At 51.0% G+C, this 18398-nt stretch overlaps 8 protein-coding genes across 8 annotated transcripts; 7 read left to right on the top strand and 1 right to left on the bottom strand.

Moving 5' to 3' along the window:
• Positions 1-185: 185 nt before the first annotated feature.
• On the top strand, positions 186-1594 carry N7468_000796 (FAD-dependent oxidoreductase; the record flags this gene model as incomplete). Its single annotated transcript, XM_058470093.1, has 2 exons — positions 186-1169; positions 1244-1594. Coding segments are annotated over 2 exons (1335 nt in total), but the record flags the coding sequence as incomplete, so codon positions are not given.
• A 426-nt stretch (positions 1595-2020) lies between these two features.
• N7468_000795 (isopenicillin N synthase family dioxygenase) lies at positions 2021-3329 on the top strand (the record flags this gene model as incomplete). Its single annotated transcript, XM_058470092.1, has 6 exons — positions 2021-2161; positions 2217-2387; positions 2421-2501; positions 2551-2937; positions 2991-3170; positions 3228-3329. 6 exons carry the CDS (start codon positions 2021-2023, stop codon positions 3327-3329), a joined length of 1062 nt encoding a protein of 353 aa, XP_058333233.1.
• A 225-nt stretch (positions 3330-3554) lies between these two features.
• Positions 3555-5126, top strand: N7468_000794 (FAD-binding oxidoreductase; the record flags this gene model as incomplete). The annotated part of the gene is made up of 3 exons (XM_058470091.1): positions 3555-3692; positions 3755-4916; positions 4993-5126. The coding sequence occupies 3 exons, from the start codon at positions 3555-3557 to the stop codon at positions 5124-5126; spliced, it is 1434 nt and encodes a 477-aa protein (XP_058333232.1).
• A 271-nt stretch (positions 5127-5397) lies between these two features.
• Positions 5398-7526, bottom strand: N7468_000793 (beta-N-acetylhexosaminidase; the record flags this gene model as incomplete). The annotated part of the gene is made up of 2 exons (XM_058470090.1): positions 5398-5478; positions 5532-7526. 2 exons carry the CDS (start codon positions 7524-7526, stop codon positions 5398-5400), a joined length of 2076 nt encoding a protein of 691 aa, XP_058333231.1.
• Positions 7527-8997: 1471 nt separating this feature from the next.
• N7468_000792 (fungal specific transcription factor domain-containing protein) lies at positions 8998-11562 on the top strand (the record flags this gene model as incomplete). Its single annotated transcript, XM_058470089.1, has 6 exons — positions 8998-9087; positions 9260-9532; positions 9584-9664; positions 9715-10343; positions 10413-10601; positions 10665-11562. The coding sequence occupies 6 exons, from the start codon at positions 8998-9000 to the stop codon at positions 11560-11562; spliced, it is 2160 nt and encodes a 719-aa protein (XP_058333230.1).
• Positions 11563-12351: 789 nt separating this feature from the next.
• On the top strand, positions 12352-13380 carry N7468_000791 (uncharacterized protein; the record flags this gene model as incomplete). Its single annotated transcript, XM_058470088.1, has 2 exons — positions 12352-12390; positions 12442-13380. The coding sequence occupies 2 exons, from the start codon at positions 12352-12354 to the stop codon at positions 13378-13380; spliced, it is 978 nt and encodes a 325-aa protein (XP_058333229.1).
• Positions 13381-13835: 455 nt separating this feature from the next.
• N7468_000790 (cytochrome P450) lies at positions 13836-15906 on the top strand (the record flags this gene model as incomplete). Its single annotated transcript, XM_058470087.1, has 6 exons — positions 13836-13857; positions 13994-14766; positions 14858-15087; positions 15143-15578; positions 15647-15736; positions 15805-15906. The coding sequence occupies 6 exons, from the start codon at positions 13836-13838 to the stop codon at positions 15904-15906; spliced, it is 1653 nt and encodes a 550-aa protein (XP_058333228.1).
• Positions 15907-17285: 1379 nt separating this feature from the next.
• Positions 17286-18206, top strand: N7468_000789 (uncharacterized protein; the record flags this gene model as incomplete). Its single annotated transcript, XM_058470086.1, has 1 exon — positions 17286-18206. One exon carries the CDS (start codon positions 17286-17288, stop codon positions 18204-18206), a length of 921 nt encoding a protein of 306 aa, XP_058333227.1.
• Positions 18207-18398: the final 192 nt, after the last annotated feature.

Raw genomic sequence — 18398 nt, 5'->3', positions numbered from 1 at the left:
CCGCTGCCCTCCTGCTGTCGAGGGCTGAAGAACGCCAGTGAAGATTTCATCGGATGCTGACCCTGCGTGGGTTAGTCACTGCCCCAGTGGAGCCACCCGAATCCAATCAATTTCTCGACTAATCCCGGGCACAGCTGTCACGTACTCACGAGGGGAAGAAAAAATATATTAAAATAAACAGAAAAATGGAAACCTTCTCCCCTCCCCGGAATATCTTAATTGTCGGAGCGGGAATCGCTGGAATCGCCTGCGCACTCGCACTATCCAAAGAACTCGCACCGTATGTTCCCGGTCTCAAGATCACCATCTTCGAGCGCCATGACATCCTCTCAACGTCCGGTGGTGCCATTAACCTCACTCCCGTCGCCCAGCGCCATCTGGCTCAACTGGGGGTGTTGCAGGAGTTGGATCGGCTGGGCGCGGACGGGGGAGCGGAAGTCAGTGCGATTGAGATGTACTCGGTGCGTTCTGGGCGATCGATCGGATCGATCGATTTCACCGACCAGAAGGGGAATGGATTTGGAGGCTACAAGGGCCGCCGTGTCATGCGGATCATGCTCTCCATGGCGTTAATGACCGTGCTCGAAAGGACGCCGAATATCGAAGTCCAATTCGGGAAAAAGGTTGTCGGAGGAGAAGAAATCGATGGGGCTGCCACCCTGCACTTTGAGGACGGGTCCAAGGCCATTGGTGATCTGGTCATTGGGTGCGATGGGGTTCATTCTGCCCTTCGACGCTGGGTCGATCCCGACTCTCCGTCCGAGTACACCGGTCTTTCCTTTTTGCAGGCAAATATCCCCCGGAAGACGATTTCGTCGCGCATCCACTTCAAGGCGTCGGCTCTCAATATCTCTCGGCATGGTTCCTTGCTCACCAGCTTCTGTGATCGCGATCATGACGAGATCTTCGCGGCAGCAGTGGTCCAGTTCAGTCATGCTGACCTGAGCTACTACCGCCTGGAGCCAGGACAAGACTGGGCAACGCAGCATCGCATCAAATCTGCCTTACGTGATGAAATACGAGCGAGGTTCTCGAAAACCGCCATTCCGTGTATCCGAGAAATAGTCAATACTAAAGCCGACTGGATGCTTTACCCGGTCTATCAAGTTCCCCCAAGCGCACGCTGGTGCATGAATCGGGTTATTTTGCTGGGAGATGCAGCCCATGCGGTACGTTGACCTGACAATCACGAAGATCCGAAAGGGATCAACATCCCGAAGGCAATTTTACTTATTGATGATAGATGCCCCCGCGAGACGAATCGGCTGCGTATGCCCTGGACGACGCGATCCTATTTGCGCGGATCTTAGCCTATCACCGCTTCGAACCATTGACGGACGTTTTCGATACCTATGAGGGGATCCGCCGAGACAAAATCCACAAGGCTTTCCAAGAGTCCTCCAAAATGTGGGAGCGAAATCGGGACATGGGACTCCTCGAAGGACGGGTGAAAGAATGGACCATGCCATTTTACCTCCGAAGCCATCGCGAGGAGCGCCAGGCCGCATGGGAGTTTGACGCTGCAAAGATCACGATCCCCCCTTTGACCCCCAGTGATGATTCAATGAGCCTATCGTCGTTTCTCAAAGAATCAGGTACGGTGTGATCAGGCTAGCGATCTCGAGAAGTAGTGCATAGGCGGCGTTCAAAAGTTTTCATCTGATATGACCTGATACCCTCAAAATAGAGCAATCCCATCTCCTTTTTTATAATGATATAACTGAACCTAATTCTTACCGCCACACCTAACCCACGTCCAATCTCGGAAACCCCGCGAGAAGCTCCGGGGGAACCCCGGGGCTTCCAGGGCTCGCTGACTCATCCTGCCATTTCATCATGGCGCTCCTAAATCACATCTTCCACACAGTCTTGGGAATCTCTCGTGCGTGGCACTCTATAGAATTTCTCGTGAAATGTAAGCTTACTGGGCAAGTTTGCCATTGAAACCCGGCCGAAGAAAACTGTGGAACCCTCGTTGACCAGCAATAGCGTTCCAACACAGCCCAGTATCCATTTGAACATGCCTGGAGACTTCTCGACCGTTCCCATAGTAGACTTCTCTCGCTTGACAGATCCAACGAGTAGAGATGAAGAGCTCTCTCGGCTACGTGACGCGATCTTTGTTGTCGGGTTCTTGTATCTAATTAACACTGGACTGGAGGTAAGGCGTTTCTTCACGGCATTATGACTTGGTACGGATTTAACCTACGAGATAGGATAGCATCCATCGGACCCACAAGGAACTGCCATCCTTGTTTAATCTACCAGCCGAGGTCAAAGAAAGGTGCAATATGATCAACTCCCCTTCTTTCCGGGGTACACTCGGTTGGGGGCAGAGACTACTGCGGCCAAGACCGATCTTCGCGAGGTATCATGTCCTTTTTCTGGTACACAATGAGACGTATAGCTTATCAATATAGCAATTCGACTTTGGGACCCCGGGCATGCGAGAATGGACGGAGAATGAACCTTTCTGGAAAAGGCTGGAGGGCCCCAACCAGGTATTCCCTCGCCCTCTCCCTCCAAGCTCCTAGTTCTAAAACAACCCAGTACCCAGACTACCCGGGGGCGGAGAAACTCGTCCGAAACTATATCGAGAGCATAGATTCTTTAGCTCAGAAATTCGTGCATCTTGTCGCGGAGTCTCTTTCTCTGCCGCCAGACACATTTGACGAGTTCAAAGGAAGTATGAGTCGGCTGAAGTTCGTGAAGTATCCACCTGCCAAAGCCCTGTCCCAAGGGGTGGGGCCTCATAAGGACTCAGCTGGTCTTTTCACCTTCCTCTCTCAGGATAACATCGGCGGACTGCAGGTCCTGAATAATAACGGGGAGTGGATCGATGCTCCCCCCTTGGAAGATAGCTTGGTTGTGAATATCCAGCAAGGTTTTGAGGCAATCACCGGTGGCATATGCCCCGCGACCACCCACCGAGTTATCGTAAAGTCTTCCCCTCGTCTTCCTTGGCCGTATCGCACTGACGCATACCATAGGCGCCGACCGCCAAGACTCGGTACAGCATACCTTTCTTCTTGAGTGTCCGCTTGGATTTGACTCTCGAGAAACTCCAAGCATCCGCCTCCCATATCAAAGCTCGACTCCCGGTTCCGAATACCGAGAAGAGGCGTGATGTCGACGTGCCTAGTGAATTCTTGTCTCCGTTATATTCTTGCGTCCGTACTTGAGAGCCCAGTCGTTGGATCCAGTCTCACTAACTCAGATTTCCGCAGTTTGGCGAAGCACATTTGAGAAACCGCATTATCAGCCACCCCGACGTCGGGAAAAAGTGGTACCCCGACCTCTACGAGAAATATTCCCAGCAACGCCTTTGAATCGTGCATTTTGATGTAGCCAGATTTGATATCAGAGTAGGATTTGATGCGAAGGGAATATATACATATATAGATATGCTCTTTTGGGGAATCGCCAGGAGAAAATATCACCTTCATGGTTAGTGGGGCCTTGTGGAACTAAAAAGAGGGGGGATGCAGTCTCCCCCGCTCACAGTAGGAATGTAGAGGCCCGTCTTCGTTTGCCCTTTGAATTGGGGAAAAAAAATGCAGGTCACAGAACTCTCTTCATCCCAAATCGAGGCGCTTCGTAGCCAACTGACCTCCGCGACTGTCCTTGTTCCGGGGTCTGAGGGTTACGACGCAAGTCTCATCCGATGGTCTGACACAGGCGCGAGACCCGCGGTAGGACGAGAGAATTGGCCTCTCCTCCCGGAGCAATGTAGACTAATATGGATTCTCACTAGGGTGTCGTCGTCCAGCCAATTGATCCTGCTGATATTGCTGCTGCGCTGTTATGGGCGCAACGCGAACGAGTTGATGTCGCCGTCAAGGGCGGCGGACATTCCACTGCGGGGACCAGCTCGAGCGACGGGGGCTTGGTGATTGATCTGTCCCGCATGAAGCACGTCACTGTGGACCCTGCGCAGAAGACCATCACCGCGCAAGGAGGCGCAACGTGGAAGGAAGTCGACGAGGCGGGGGCTGTGCATGGCCTGGCGACCGTGGGGGGAACGGTGAACCATACCGGCGTCGGGGGTCTCACCTTGGGAGGAGGGTACGGTTGGTTGAGCGGGCTATACGGACTCACAATCGACAATCTCCTCTCAGCACGGGTCGTCCTGGCCGATGGACGCCTGGTGACGGCCTCTGCAACGGAGAACCCCGATCTGTTCTGGGGGCTGCGAGGCGCGGGCTACAACTTCGGTGTCGTGGTGGACTTCACGTACCAGGCGTATGACCAGCCAGACTTGGTATTTTGCGGCGTGCTTGGCTTCACGGCAGGCCAGCTGGAGCGCGTTGTCGAACAGCTCAATGCCACTTTGGCGACCCCGGATCCCCGGTCAGGGGCGATGTGCGTCCTGGCCCTGGCTCCCGATGGATCTGGCCCGATGGTGGTGGTCATCTGCTTCTACAATGGCAGTCGTGAAGAGGGACTCCAGCGATTTTCCCATCTGCTGGACCTGGAGCCTGTCCTCAACACGCTGGACATGACGCCATACGCCGTGGTGAATACCCTGCAAAACCCCCAAGCTACCTACGGGGCACGCAAATCGTTCAAAGGAATCTTTTATGAGCCACCGATTGATCTGTCCTTTGTACGCACCGTCTTCACCGACTTTATGGCAAAGATACAGAACGATGAAGACTTGGCTCAGTCCGCCATGATCCTCGAGTTCTTTGACATGCGCAAGGTCTGCGAAGTCCCTCTGTCGGGGACCGCCATGGCGAGCAGGAATTTCACCCAGAATGGGATTATCTATCTTCGTTGGACTGATCCGTCGAAGGATCTGGAGCACCGAAGCTGGGCGCGGCAGATGCAATCAAAATGGAAAGCTCAGCTGGATGCACACGCCCAAACACTTCATGCTAGTAGCCATGTCCCCCAATACATCAATTATGCCGAGCGTAAGTACTCCCGCACTTTTCCGCCCTTACATTATTGCTCGAAGCCTTTCTGACAATGATCTGTTTCCTGTACTAGCTGGCGACTCGGCGGTCCCGAATATCTACGGGGAGAACATGTCGCGACTCCAGGAGGTGAAAGCCAAATATGACCCAGGAAACATATTCCACAAAATGCACCCCGTGCCCTTGGCAAGGAAGGAAGTAGATTAACACAGTGGGCTCGCTCTGTTTGACTCGGGAATCACACCATGCGACAGTCGCAGTTTCACCAAAATTGGATTTCAGTGAAGCTAACTTTATATATACAAGGCAGCTCAGTCATATTTTACTGTCCGTTGCAACAGACTTGGAGACACATGCGCTGACAATGCATTGCGGTACTGCGGAATCATGCAGGAAGAGAATAGGAAGATCACCTGGGCACCTGCAACGTCCAGTTGAATTAGTAAGACCCTGCTATTTACAAGCTATGCTAGAGTTATTAGAAATTGCACCCCGAACGTCGAGTCTGGTTGTCTGCTGCATGTAGAACGATCCTTTGCAACCCGTCGCCGTGCACGGCCTGTAAAGGAGCAACAAATGCCATTTGGCTCCATGAAAAGGCTTGGTTCTTACCGCCATACACGAAGACTTCAAATCGCCCGGCAAACTCACCGTCAACCCAAACCCGACTTCCTTCAGTCGCATCTGTCGTGATAGTGATTTGACATTTGTAGGGATGGGGACCACTTTGTGGGTCGAACTGGTTGAATTGGCCCAAATGCGCCCTGGGGCCGCCGCGTCAAACCCAGCGGTCTCAGCAACAGACCGCAAAGGATAATCCCAGCCGTCTGCTGAGAAGATCAATTGCCCGTCCGAAGATAAAGACAGAATAGCATCCTCGGACTCCAACGAGAATGGGCCGGTTATATCAAGCTGCGGAGTGTAATTCATGCCTTTACTTCCGGCTCCAAGCTGATAAGTGCGCTGGGCGGGCCGATTGTTAGGCTTAGCCCACGTGAAAAGTGGCTCGTCGCCGCTCAAGGACTGTTTCGACAAACGGCGATCCAAATTCTGTCCCAGCACATTCGCCGCAAGCTGAACGATTGACTGATCCAAGCAAGATTGATCTAAACGGGGTCCAGTAGTGCCCGACCATGCACGAGATGCAACGACGGGCAGGCCATTCCTAATGGCATAATATGCTTCCAGCTGAGTGGTTGCATCCGGACCATTGTCGTTCCACGCGGCCATGATAGCACCGCGAACAGCGGACCGGAGAGGTTGCTCGGTTGTGTTGACCGGATTGAATAGACCGGGTGTCCATTGCCAGCCCTGAATGTCTCCAAAATTCACGACCCGAGTGTTGTTGAAGAACTGCGGATACGGAGCAGGCGATATTGGGACATGGTCATTCTTGAGTGAGAGATAGGCCCACCAATCCTCGGAGTTGATGATCTGGTATCCGCCGCGGCCCAAGGCCACTGGGTCGGACTGGCCATATTGCCAATGCTGTATTGTGATATTTGTGTCGATCGAGCGGGAAGCGGAAGGCTCGTAGGTGCCCCAGATGCGAATTTTCTTACCTGAAGCCTCCAAGATAAAAGCCGACATTTCATTGACAAAGTCGATATAATCATCCGCCAACGTCGAATCGTACTCATCTGCGCCGATATGGACTTCTCTGGTATGAAACCAAGGGAGGAATTCCGACCAGATGGATTTCACCAAGGGGATCGTTTCGGGGTGCGTAAGATTGAGAAGATCCCGCGAGGCCAGCGCAAGCGCTGGCTTCCATTTCGTGACCGAGAGGCAGTGCCCCGGGCTTTCAATCTCCGGGATCACTGTCACCCCTCGCTGGACGCAGTGTTGTTGGAACTCGTCAAATTCAGCGCGCGAGAGCGTCTCATTGGCCCTTTGCACGAGGGGCAGAAGCTCTGGGTCCTCCGGCCGTAGGGAGAATTGGGAATATACGTGATTCCACGAGACATTCGGCCCGCGACTAAGAGGATAGTTGTCACTGGCATGGTAGTGGAATTCCGAGAGCTTGAAGAACGAGGCGTAGGTGCAGAGATCCTTCAGGTAGTCCAGGGAGTACCATTTCCGACCCGCGTCAAGCATGAAGCCTCGGACTGGGTAGGCAGGGGCGTCGTGAATCTGGCCGAGTAGGATCGAGTCGGGGTTGAGGATGAGTTGTTGAAGCAGCGTCCGCGTCCCCCACCACATCCCTCGCGCGCCCGATCCGTTGATGAGCACACGATCGCGCTCAAAAAGCATGTCGTATCCTTCCTCGGTGGGGTCGCCATTCTCGTAGCAGTGATCCTGCGATTGTGATCTGCTCAGGTAGATCCCCGACGCGTGCGCCGGCAGGTGCTTGACAATCTTCAACGCCCATGATGAGTTGGTCAACTCCTGCAAGTCGCGGCGGAAGGTGTGTGCGAATTCAGATGCCGACGGGGGGATCAGCGTGAGGCCATCTTGATCCACCCACGAGGCCAAGTCTCGCGGCAGATAGATGGTTCTCTCTACATTTGCGAGAGAAAATCCAGCATTCCCCGACGGCTGGAACTGCACGGGGGGTAGAGTCTGGAGGGCCGAAGCCAAGGTGGAAAACAGCCCAAACCAAATCATCACACAAACGTGGGTTTCCCGTACGCGAGGCCCATCTTGTCCTCTTTAAGAAGGGGGTTCGAGTCTGCAATTCCGACCGTTACATTCCAACCGGAGAATGCTTGACAATGCTTTATCTTGCGCGGGATGGCGTGGGATCGCACGGGCCAAAGCGGCACTCCCGTTCTTTTCATGGAATCTCGTGTCTAAGCTGCTATTGCCCACCATGGCAAACCTGCGGCAGTATCCCCGGGGAGGATCTGAAGGCGACGAGCCGCTTTTTCCCGACTAATAATGGCAGATCCATATCTGTAGCAAGCTTAGTACATAGCATTCCGTATATGTGCAGGAAGCTAGTATTTACTAAAAGTGTGGGAGTGAGTTATATATCCGTATCTGTGTTCTCTACCAATAACCAAAACTAGTAACAGCCACGGCGACGCTGTTTACAAGATTTTGGCCAGATCGGCTTCCGATAGGATCGTAGCATCGCTCAAGGATAGAAAAAAAAATATAAGAACGTAGTGGCTTTGAATCCTTTTAGTTGCGACTTTTTCCAGGAAGTGTCCGTGCCTGGATGCTAGGCCTGAATCTTTAATATGGCCGGGCCGACGGTATTTTCTGAATTGCGTTGATGCATCTCAACCGGTCGTCAGAGGGGCTTCTCGATCAGCTGAACTCGGGGCCTGTTAGCTATTCCAGGGAGGTTTATATACCTGTGCCCCCGTCCTCGACGATGATTCAGATGTCAGCCGGGGCGTTATGTTGTGCAACTTCCCCAGGAGTGGGAGTGAGACAGGGCATACAGCCGCATTCTACTGCAGAAGATGCCATGATCAGGGCGAAGGTGTCGCTCGAATCATCTTTTAGCATCTCACATCCTTCCGATGGGCCTGGTTGCCGAGTTCCGCGGCGTGCAGCCCCACCCCGATAGCTGAGGTGCGGGGAAGCTGGGGAAGTCGGGGGACCCTGGAGAAGTCTGAGGAGCACATGGGGATGAAGCTGCAAGGCGTTCGTGCCGTCTACTTTTTAAAAGCGCGGGTCATGCCACAGAACCTTCTAGAGTCTAGGAGCCCATGCTTCACGTTGGTCGATTGGTCGATGTGACATGTAGAGCAAAAGAACGGGTCTTGAAAGTTGCCGGGAAAGGCGACCACACCTTGGTTCCAGGCATTTATGTAGAGATCGGCGCAACTTCCCTCGCAAACTTTGAATAATTCCGGATAATTCGTCCCACAGGGGAAGTGCCAAAGGAGGAGAAAGCCTCAGGAGGTAGTCGACAATCAAGTGGTTGGCCGGTCCACCTGAACTTTGTGTTGGATTTTTGTTCCTCTTTCATCTCCTCAGCCCTGGAGTCTCTCGATACTCAATAGTTTCTAATGTGGCTGCGCGATTAAAAAACCTGAGAAACAATAACTTAAGGGTCCTCCATGTTGCGACGAACGCGAAGGGCGCCGACCGCCTGTGCCTGGTGTCAATATCGCAAAGTGCGATGCGACGCCTCGATCCTGGGGCGTCCATGTACGCGCTGCAGACAAGACGGTCGCACAGACTGTGCCCTTCGAGAAAAGCTGCCGCGACCGTAAGTTTTCTCTCTCTCTCCTCAAGCATCCCACTCCTGACATCCTGCAGTGGCAAGGATCACTCTCATGTGCAACCCCTCCAACCACAAGCCAAAGCATCCAACTCCTCAGGCCAAATATCGACTCCCCGACCGGCCAGAACCCCGTTAAATCCCCCCTGTTTCTGCGGAGCTCGCCATCGCCACGATCGACGATCACTCGTTCCTGTGCTCCCAGGGCTTGAAGGAAATCCCGCCAGAAGACGTGACGTTCTTGTGGTCCAAAGGCTCGCTCAGTTTCCCTGACCGAGAATCGACAGCAGAGTTCCTGGATCTCTATTTCAAGAAAGTCCACCCCCTTCTACCCGTCGTGGATGAGGTTCATATCTGGCATGTATTCGAGGGGAACGTGCCCGATAAGCTCTCTCTGTTCGTTTTCCAGTCAATTCTGTTTGCTGCCTGTCAGGTAGGAGATTTGCCGGAGCGTTTGCTCTGCAGCAAAGCTGACGAAAGATAGTTTGTCTCGCTGGATACTATCCAGAAATGCGGGTATTATGATAAGCGCGATGCACGGAAACAGTTGTTCGATAAGTCGAGGGTGAGCGCCATGACGCCGTTGACCAACTCAGGATCTCTGACAGATTGAAGCTTTTGTTCGATTTCAACGTCGAAACGAAACCATCCGCCAAAGCACAGGGGGCTGTTCTTCTTACACATTACTTATCAGGGGCAACCCCGCAGGCTCAAAGTTTTTGGCTTACCCGTGCAATCGAGAATGCAATGATCATGGAGGGCCAGTCCTCGGCAGTGGCAGAGAATGTCATCGAATCAATGAAAAGACGAATTTGGTGGTCCATCTTGCTCCGTGATAGGAGTATTTGCATTGGTCTTCGTCGTCGCCCTCAAGTCACATCGATCAACCTCCACGCGTGCCGCGACTGCCTAACCGAGGAAGACTTTGAACATGAAATGCATGATTCGCGAGCCTACGATCGCCAGACCAAGCAGGCCATTCTCTCTTCCCTTCTGGAGCTTTGTCACCTGGCTGTCCTCCTCACCGATCTCGCATCTTTGATCTTTGCACCCCGTGTATCCCCTGCTGTGTCCTACACGGCCGAAGAATTTTCCGCTCTCATGGGGACGGTCGAAAAGATCAAGCAGTCCTTGCTCGTGTGGTATGAAAGCGCCGAAAGCGCCAAACCCCCGCCGAGACCTACGAAACAACAAGTGTATGACCCGACCGCAGTCCTGCGGAGCTTGACATTGATGTATTACCGGTAAGGGCTCTCATTCCCTTTAGCCTAAAAGGATGCCCCTCAAAGCAACTAATCATACATTCATTGTAGTTGCGCCCAGATCGACCTGGCACATTACTGTGCCCTTGCTATCGAAGAATATCCTTCACTTTCCCCTGAGATGTACCAGACGGCCATTATAGGCACGGGCAGGGATCTCAAAGCTGGCGTGGATGGATTAACTGAGATCATCGAATACTTCAGTTTAAATGGCCACGGAGAGAGCCTACCTCTCAGTGTGTAAGAGTCCCCTTCTAGTGATCCATGATCGAAAGCATGAAAGTTGACGGGTTTTGACTACAGCCTCGCGTATACTGGGATGCCTTTGATTCTAGCAGCCATCGACTTGAAGCTTTCTTCAACAAGGGAGGACATTGCTCAAAGAGAGAAGCGATTGAATTGTCTGAGCGGGATCATTCGCCACTCTGAGACTCTCTTTGATGTGACAGACTTCGTCGCCGCTGGGACGAATTACCTATTGCAGCTGGCGTACTGGATCACGCAAAACCTCTTTCTCTCGGGGTCAAGGTCCCCGCTTGGTACTGGAAATCGAGTATCGACCGGTGACGGAGACCTTGCTCTGTCTCTACCCCATATCCATCAATCTAAGGTCGTGATTTCGAGTCGCGCGAAGAGCTGGCTGGATGCCTTCATAAAGTACCCGCGGGCCTACTTGTTCATTTCCACCTCGGTTGACCATTATCTCTCGGTCGGTCGAATGCCATATGGCAATGACCTCCCTGCTCTTGTCCGCGATATCCCGGCCGAAGCACCTTGGGTGACCACTGCGTATCCGGCCAAGGGACCGTTCGCCGCCCATTTCTCGAACTCACCAACCTCTCATATGGGGCTGTATCGGTCGGGCTCGGTAGTTTCAGGCAAGGCCATCCAGACTGTGATGACCGAGGAAGCTGCTGATCAAATATCCAAAAAAGCTGTTTTCTTTGGGTTGCATCTCGGATCACAAGCTATCCATCAAATAACATGGGAACCAAGCCCTCGGCCTCACAGATCACTCCAACAGTCCGATCAAAGCCATGTCAACCTTGACTTCCTAGATTTGGGAGGTGATACCGTCCCCGATGGCCTGGGTCAGACCCCAACCCCGGCTCCCAACTGTAGTTCCTTGGATACCTTCCCAATGGAGCCCATCCCAAGCAGCGTGCACTCCGTTCGCCCGGACGATGCCATGGCTTTATAAGACTATGCGGACGGTGGGGCCATGACTTCAAGTATTGATACCATGTCATGCAGCTAGGTTTCTCAAAGCGATATTGGAGATACTCTGAGTCCCATTATTAGATCGTGGATTTTTCGATTTCGGCCCAGGCATCCAATTCGTAATGTTGAAGCCACCGAGCCACCCGTTGTCGGTGTTTGCTAGTATCAGCTCCGTGACCTTGCTGTGTATACTCACAAAGACTGCACATATCCCATGTGGCCTCAACGGTTCAGTGCCTTGACCCACTCTCCTCCAGACCCAAGTGTTCTTGGATCAGGTGATTCTCTTCATCCTCGGGCTTACAATGTATGGAAAGTCTATGTTAATTCCTTCGACCTTGTGCAACCTCCTCAGTCTGGTCCGTTTACATAAGCTCGGCTTTAAGGACTTAAAAAGGCCGGATGGGGGCCATTGCGCAATCAGATACGAGGGACTTGTTGATAGACCAATATTCATGACATAGCCAAGGAGAAGAAAATATACATGCCCTATGGGGTACAAGTCCATCTCGACGACAGACGGGGAGACATTGAGGGCGCGGGGGGGCTTTTCTGCTTTTCTGATACGAGCGAAGGTTAGCGCAAACCCAAAATATCGGAGTTCGGCGGGTTGATCCACCTTCAGTTAAAGCCGGTATGTCCGGGACCGGCTGCTGCTCACGGGGCACGACGGAGAAGCTGCAGTCTATAAATACGTCCATGCCTGTCTACAGGTCTCGGGAGAAGAAGTCACGACCATCAAGAGCGCCCACTAAAGAGTGAGCCAAAAATGTCCACTAAAATCGTCGAAAGAATCGCTATTATCGGGGTAAGTCTTGAAATTCGCAGGTCGGCATGATAGATTACTGATCGAGTTCAGGCGACTGGCCGGATCGGTGGGGCGTTCGCAAAAGCCCTCGTTGGGACAGGGAGACATACAGTCACAGCCTTGACCCGCCAAGAGAGCAACGCAAAGCTCCCGGATGGTGTACAAGGAATTCGAGTCAATTATGACGATGAAGCGTCTATCATCGACGCCCTGAGGGATCAGGAGTTTCTTGTCATAACCCTTGGAGTCCGAGCCCCCGCGGATCTTCACAAAAGGATCACGATCGCGGCTGGAAAGGCGGGAATCCGCTATATCATGCCCAATGCATATGGATATCCGGCAGTTCTCAGCAACGAGCCGCAGATCGACGACGCCTATACGAAAGCAGTCCTCGAGAGGATTCAAGACGCCCAGAACGGAACGTCATCGTCGATCACCCTGCCTTGCGGATTCTGGTATGAATGGAGTCTTGCCACCGGGGAACAGTGGTTTGGCTTTACGATCAAGGAGCGGAAAGTTACATTTTTCGATGATGGTCAACGAGTGATTACCGTGAGCACTTGGGATCAATGTGGACGTGCATTGGCTGCTCTTCTCAGTTTACCAGAAGCTCGGGCGAGTCCGTCGGTTTCCGAATTCGCCAACCGCGAAGTTCCCGTCTTCAGTTTCCAAGTTTCCCAGCGCGACATGCTGGACAGTCTACACCGCGTTCTGGGTACGACGGATTCGGACTGGGAGATCAAATTCGAGCCTGTTGAGAAGAGGATCCAGGACGGTCAGGAGGAACTCAGTCGCGGAACTTTTACAGGATTCGCCAAGATGCTGTATGGCGGGGTTTTTCTGGCAAGAAACACCACGAGCAATTTTGCTTCAACGGGACAAGCCATGAATCAAGTGCTTGGACTACCCGAAGAAGACCTCGATGAAGCGACTAGGCGCACAGTGGCCATGGTTGAGGAAGGCTGGAACCCCTTTGCGAATATGAACTAGGGAATCAAGGACCGAAAAAGACAGATATCCCAGGCCTCAGCTTATTGCGTAACCGGAGTGCAGACTTTTAGGTTATTTCCATTTTCCCATTATATCGTTTCTTCAAAATACTAAGAGAAGCTCACTAGGGGGAGCCCTCAATTTCTAGCTTGTGGGTGTCACATTTTATCCTAGATTCGATGGGAAATCCACGGCCTCTTCCTGAGACGCTGTTCCCAAAACATAGTTCCTAATTTACCCCTTCCTATTGAACCTGATCTCAATTTTTCTCCCATTAAAACACACCCAGATGCTATTATCAAAAGTCAAGAAACGCCCTCTATCAGAAGCTAGTCGACCACCTCGACTTGCAGTGATCGATTTTCTGTTTTACGATAACCCCGCACCCCGCAAAAGAATATTAGACCCACTGAGGACAAGACCGAGGCCCGTTCAACGGCAAACACCCTTGTCAAATGCCCATCATTTTCCTAACTGGTAGGTTACCCGCTCTGACGTGGCAACGGTTTGACAGCCAGATCGCCAATCCGATATGGCCATAACACCCATAAGGAGGAAAGGTTACATCTAGCCAGGTACAAAAGTCTGGACGGATTCTACATAAGTGGGCTAGGCTGCGCCTATCCCGTCGCCTACGAGATAATGGGACATCGTCTCGTTTTCAGCCTTCTCGGTCATCTCAGCATGCTAGAAGTCGAGAAAATGACACAAGTTGATCCTAGCTATTCTCGGCCGTCTGTTGGCCTCTACACGGCCCTGGCCATACCTATCGCTGTATATGCTGTCTACTATTGTATTCTGTTCCCACTCTTACGCACCGATCTTCGCGTCATTCCAGGCCCATTTCTTGCTAAACTAACCAACCTGCATCGTGTGCTCCTCGTTCGCAGCGGGGTTGTTCATGAGCATCATATTGACCTTCATAGGCGGCATGGTCCGTTGGTTCGGCTTGGGCCCAACAATGTATCTGTAGGATCGCCCGCTGCTGTTCCTGTGTTGTACAACATTCGGACTCGATACCCTAAATCGGATTTCTACCCAGTCATGGGAAACATGGCCAACGGCAAAGTCGTTCCTACTATTTTTTCCACCCCTGACGAGTCCGTCCACGAGGTCATGAAACGCCCCATCGCACAGGTATATGCAATGTCGAACTTGAAGTCATACGAGCCGCTGGTAGAGAGCACCGAAGCTCTCTTTATTGAAAAGCTGGAAAGGCTCGCGGATGAGAAACAACCGTTTGACTTGGGAACTTGGCTACACTGGTTTGCGACCGATGTCATCCTCGAGATCACCTTCGGACAACGTCTCGGGTTTCTAGAAAGGGAGCAGGACGTGGATGGGATTCTCCAGATGATCGAAGAGCGTTTTTGGTACGTCGCCATTGTAAGTCATTATCGTCGGTTGTCTGAGTCTTCAATGCGTAATTGTGACAACGGAGCTCTGAAGAATACTGATGGAGGTTTCCGAATTTTAGGTCGGCCAAGTGCCCTGGTTGGACAGATTGCTGCACAAGAACGGCCTTATGAGTTATCTGAAGGGTCTCTTTTCAACATCTACAGTCTCTCCAGTATTGGAATTTGCGCTGGACCAAATTGCAACCCGGAAAGCGGAGCGCCTTCACCATCCGGAGACGAAAGCCACGAGGCGAGACTTCTTAGCACGCTTCTTGGATATCAAGGAAGCCAACCCGAATATCCCTGATATGTGAGAGAATCTTTTCCCGCCATGCTCCCAGAATTACTGATGCTCGAGAATAAAGCTGGATCCTGTCCTGGTGTCAACAGAATGTTCAGGCTGGCTCTGATTCCACTGCCATCACGTTGACATCAGTTATGTACCACCTATTGAGATACCCTGATTCAATGGAACTATTGATGAAGGAGCTCAAGGAAGCCCACTTAGCACATCCTATTCTATGGGAGTACGTTCACAAGTTACCGTATCTTGATGCCTGCATCAAGGAAGCTTTAAGGATAACCCCTGCCGTGGGAATTCCATTGGAACGTGTTGCCCCCGAAGGAGGAGTGCATCTCTGTGGGCGATATTTTGCGCCTGGCACAGTGCTTGGAATCAATGCATGGGTTGTGCATAGAGATAAAGGGGTCTATGGCGACGATGCTGATTCCTGGAATCCCGGGAGATGGATGACAGCAGACGAGGACAGACGAAAACTGATGGATCGTACATTATTTTCTGTATGTTCTGCAAGGATTTCTCTCGAACCCCAACCTGGAACCTGATCACAAGGCTAACTTGGTCGTAGTTTGGAGGGGGGACAAGAGTCTGCCTCGGAAGGAACATCTCCTACCTGGAGATGTACAAGGTTATTCCAGAACTACTTCTAAGGTTCAAGGTATGGAACGTTGTATGGAACGTTGTGGGGCCCGGATTTGGCATCACGCTAATGATACCCTGTCTCAGTTTGACCTTGCTAGCCCACAGAAACAATGGGAAATTAGGAATGCGTTTTTTACATATACGAAAGGTGTGATGGTGACAGTGAAAAAAGTGCATCAGGAGTAGAGGATAATGAGAGACAGTTAGCAGTATGGTGGCAAGGTATCGGTTCTATATATTCCCGAATTGTTTTTCTTGAGCCTTGGCTTGAAAGCAACCAAGAAAGAAACGGACCCGGTCATGTTGCTAGCACTGGAACAGATCTGTATAGTTCATCCTATGCCCTGTCTTCTGTTAAGGAAACAAGATTTCATTCCAGTTGTAGCAGTATATTCTAGACACCATTCGCAGCCACTTAGACCATATTGACCACCTGATAACGAAATACCTGCTGCAACTTCAATCTCCTGTTGTGCCATCACTCATATTGCACTCGGACAAAACATAATTCCAATATGTTGGATTTATACCAATTCGTAATGTGCTGCAGTACAGTAGATATGGTAGGGCTATTGAGGTTGGTTGACATGGTTAGGCAGCGCCGAGTCGGCCTGTGGCGACTGCGGATGTATTGAGGCACTGATCCTGATCACCTGAAGCGGTTTCCGTCTACAAATGCAGGTGAATAATGCTCTATAAATCATATTGCAAAGTACTCTTCTGTTGAAAGGCTGCTAACCCTTCAGAAAGGTACTCCAGTTGCTATTATATCAACGACAGAAACCAGGAAAATAGTAGATCTAGAATCTCTGATCTAGCCTGATGACTCGGAGCTTAGTGGAATAAACTGATATAAGGCGCAAAAATCTTCCAACGACGCGGGGTATACAAGGGTATAAGGAAATGCACAGGCCTACACTTGGGTGGCGAAAGGCTTATCAGACACGTAGCTAGATTAGGCGACTTCTTGAGACTTACACCACCTGTCAATATTGCGCCATACCCGACACACGAAATATCAACGCACACTGTTTCATCGCCTCCATTCCTTTTGATAACATTGCACGCGTCTGGAACAGTCACATCAATCGGGGGACTTGTTGACTTGACGTATCCATTCAGAATGTTATTGCACTTGGGTAATTCGCGCATTGCGGACTTCAAAGGGGTTCGGGCATAGCAGAACAAGAGGCGGGGCTCCCATATGAAAAACGTCATTAGCACAATGGCTTATCTGAAAACTCGGAAACATGACAGCCTGACACTCGACAAAATGTATACAAGGCTTGTGGTTACATAGAACCCCGTCTCTATACCCGCTTTTTCCCGAAAAACCGGTAAGGGTCTGCAGATCTTCTCTTGATACAGACTGAACTACATTTCCGAAAGTTTGGGATTAGCACGAGGCAAGAGCTCCTTAGTACATTGCGTACCCATCTTGCTAGCTTAGAAGGCTATAATAAGCTAAGAATTGCCTTCAATCCAATCTTCATAATTTCTCTTACTACTTCTGTGACTTCTATTCGAGTAGAATCATAGTGGAACTGCAACTTCATTTGATCACCATGGAAATGTCTCAACGTGCAGATGAAATCTCGAAAGAGGATTATCGTACCATCGTCTGTACATTCTTATCTACACACAAGTTCAACGTCGTCAAAAATGATCCAGATGTCGAAAATGCCGTCTTCACCCAGTTTCTTAGATATGAAGAGATTAGTGAAGAAAAGGCCAGATATCTGGCTATCATTGGGGCTTCTACCGCGCAGCATTTTTATCCGTACCACAAGAGAGAAACTCGACAGGCAATCGGCATCTTCACTGCCTTTTTGGGAGCTGTCGATGACCACGGAGCTCAATTTCTGAGCGGAATTCAACAATTTGGACAGAGTATCGTTGGTGACACATCGCAAACTTCTCTTCTGCGGGACTACAAAGATCTGTGCTCACAATTCGGGAACTATTATACCCCTTTTTGTGCAGATAGGATCCTAGTTGGAACAATCAACTTCGTCAGTTCCACCGCCTTGGAAAACGAGAGTCATGATTTTGCTCACCTCTCGAAGGCACCGAATTTCCCACACTATTTTCGGTCCATGACTGGATTGTCGGAAGCCTTTGCTTGGTTATTATTGGCAGAAGAATTCTGTTCATCCGCTCGATTCGATCTCTTTATACAAATTGCTCCGGATCTCATGGACTATACAGACGGTCTCAATGATTTGCTATCTTTTTATAAAGAGTATTTTCTCGCCACAGAAGAGACAAATCCTATTTGTCTTCGAGCGAAGGCTGAAGGCTGTGACTTGAAAAAGGTACTTCATTCATTATGCACGGAGCTTGAGAGGTATGCCGACCGGATGAAAGAAGTTGTTTCGGAGGACCCTGAGTTACTACGGTTGCTCGATGCTTACTTGCAAGGCTCTATCGGTCTTCATATCAGTCAGATACGCTATCGGTTGCACGAACTCTCCTTGCCTGTTTAATGTTTGGATGCTGGTCGTTCTTTCCATTGTCTTGGAGGAATGTACTCCATCTTTTCTGCAAGAATTCTACTGTCTTAAGATCGTGAAATGTTCTACGGCTAAGTTATTCGTCTGATCAGTTGTCCAGATATTGTCTATTGAAGTAACTATAATCCTCCTATTCGAAAATATGGTGCCCAGAAATTCCAAGGC

The sequence above is a fragment of the Penicillium chermesinum genome (assembly GCF_028974085.1).
Source record: "Penicillium chermesinum strain IBT 19713 chromosome Unknown utg000002l:1.0-5270490.0:1.0-5274688.0, whole genome shotgun sequence".
Classification (NCBI taxonomy): domain Eukaryota; kingdom Fungi; phylum Ascomycota; class Eurotiomycetes; order Eurotiales; family Aspergillaceae; genus Penicillium; species Penicillium chermesinum.
The sequence above is the reverse complement of the archived record's forward strand: the minus strand, read 5'-3'. Positions and strand labels throughout refer to the sequence as shown.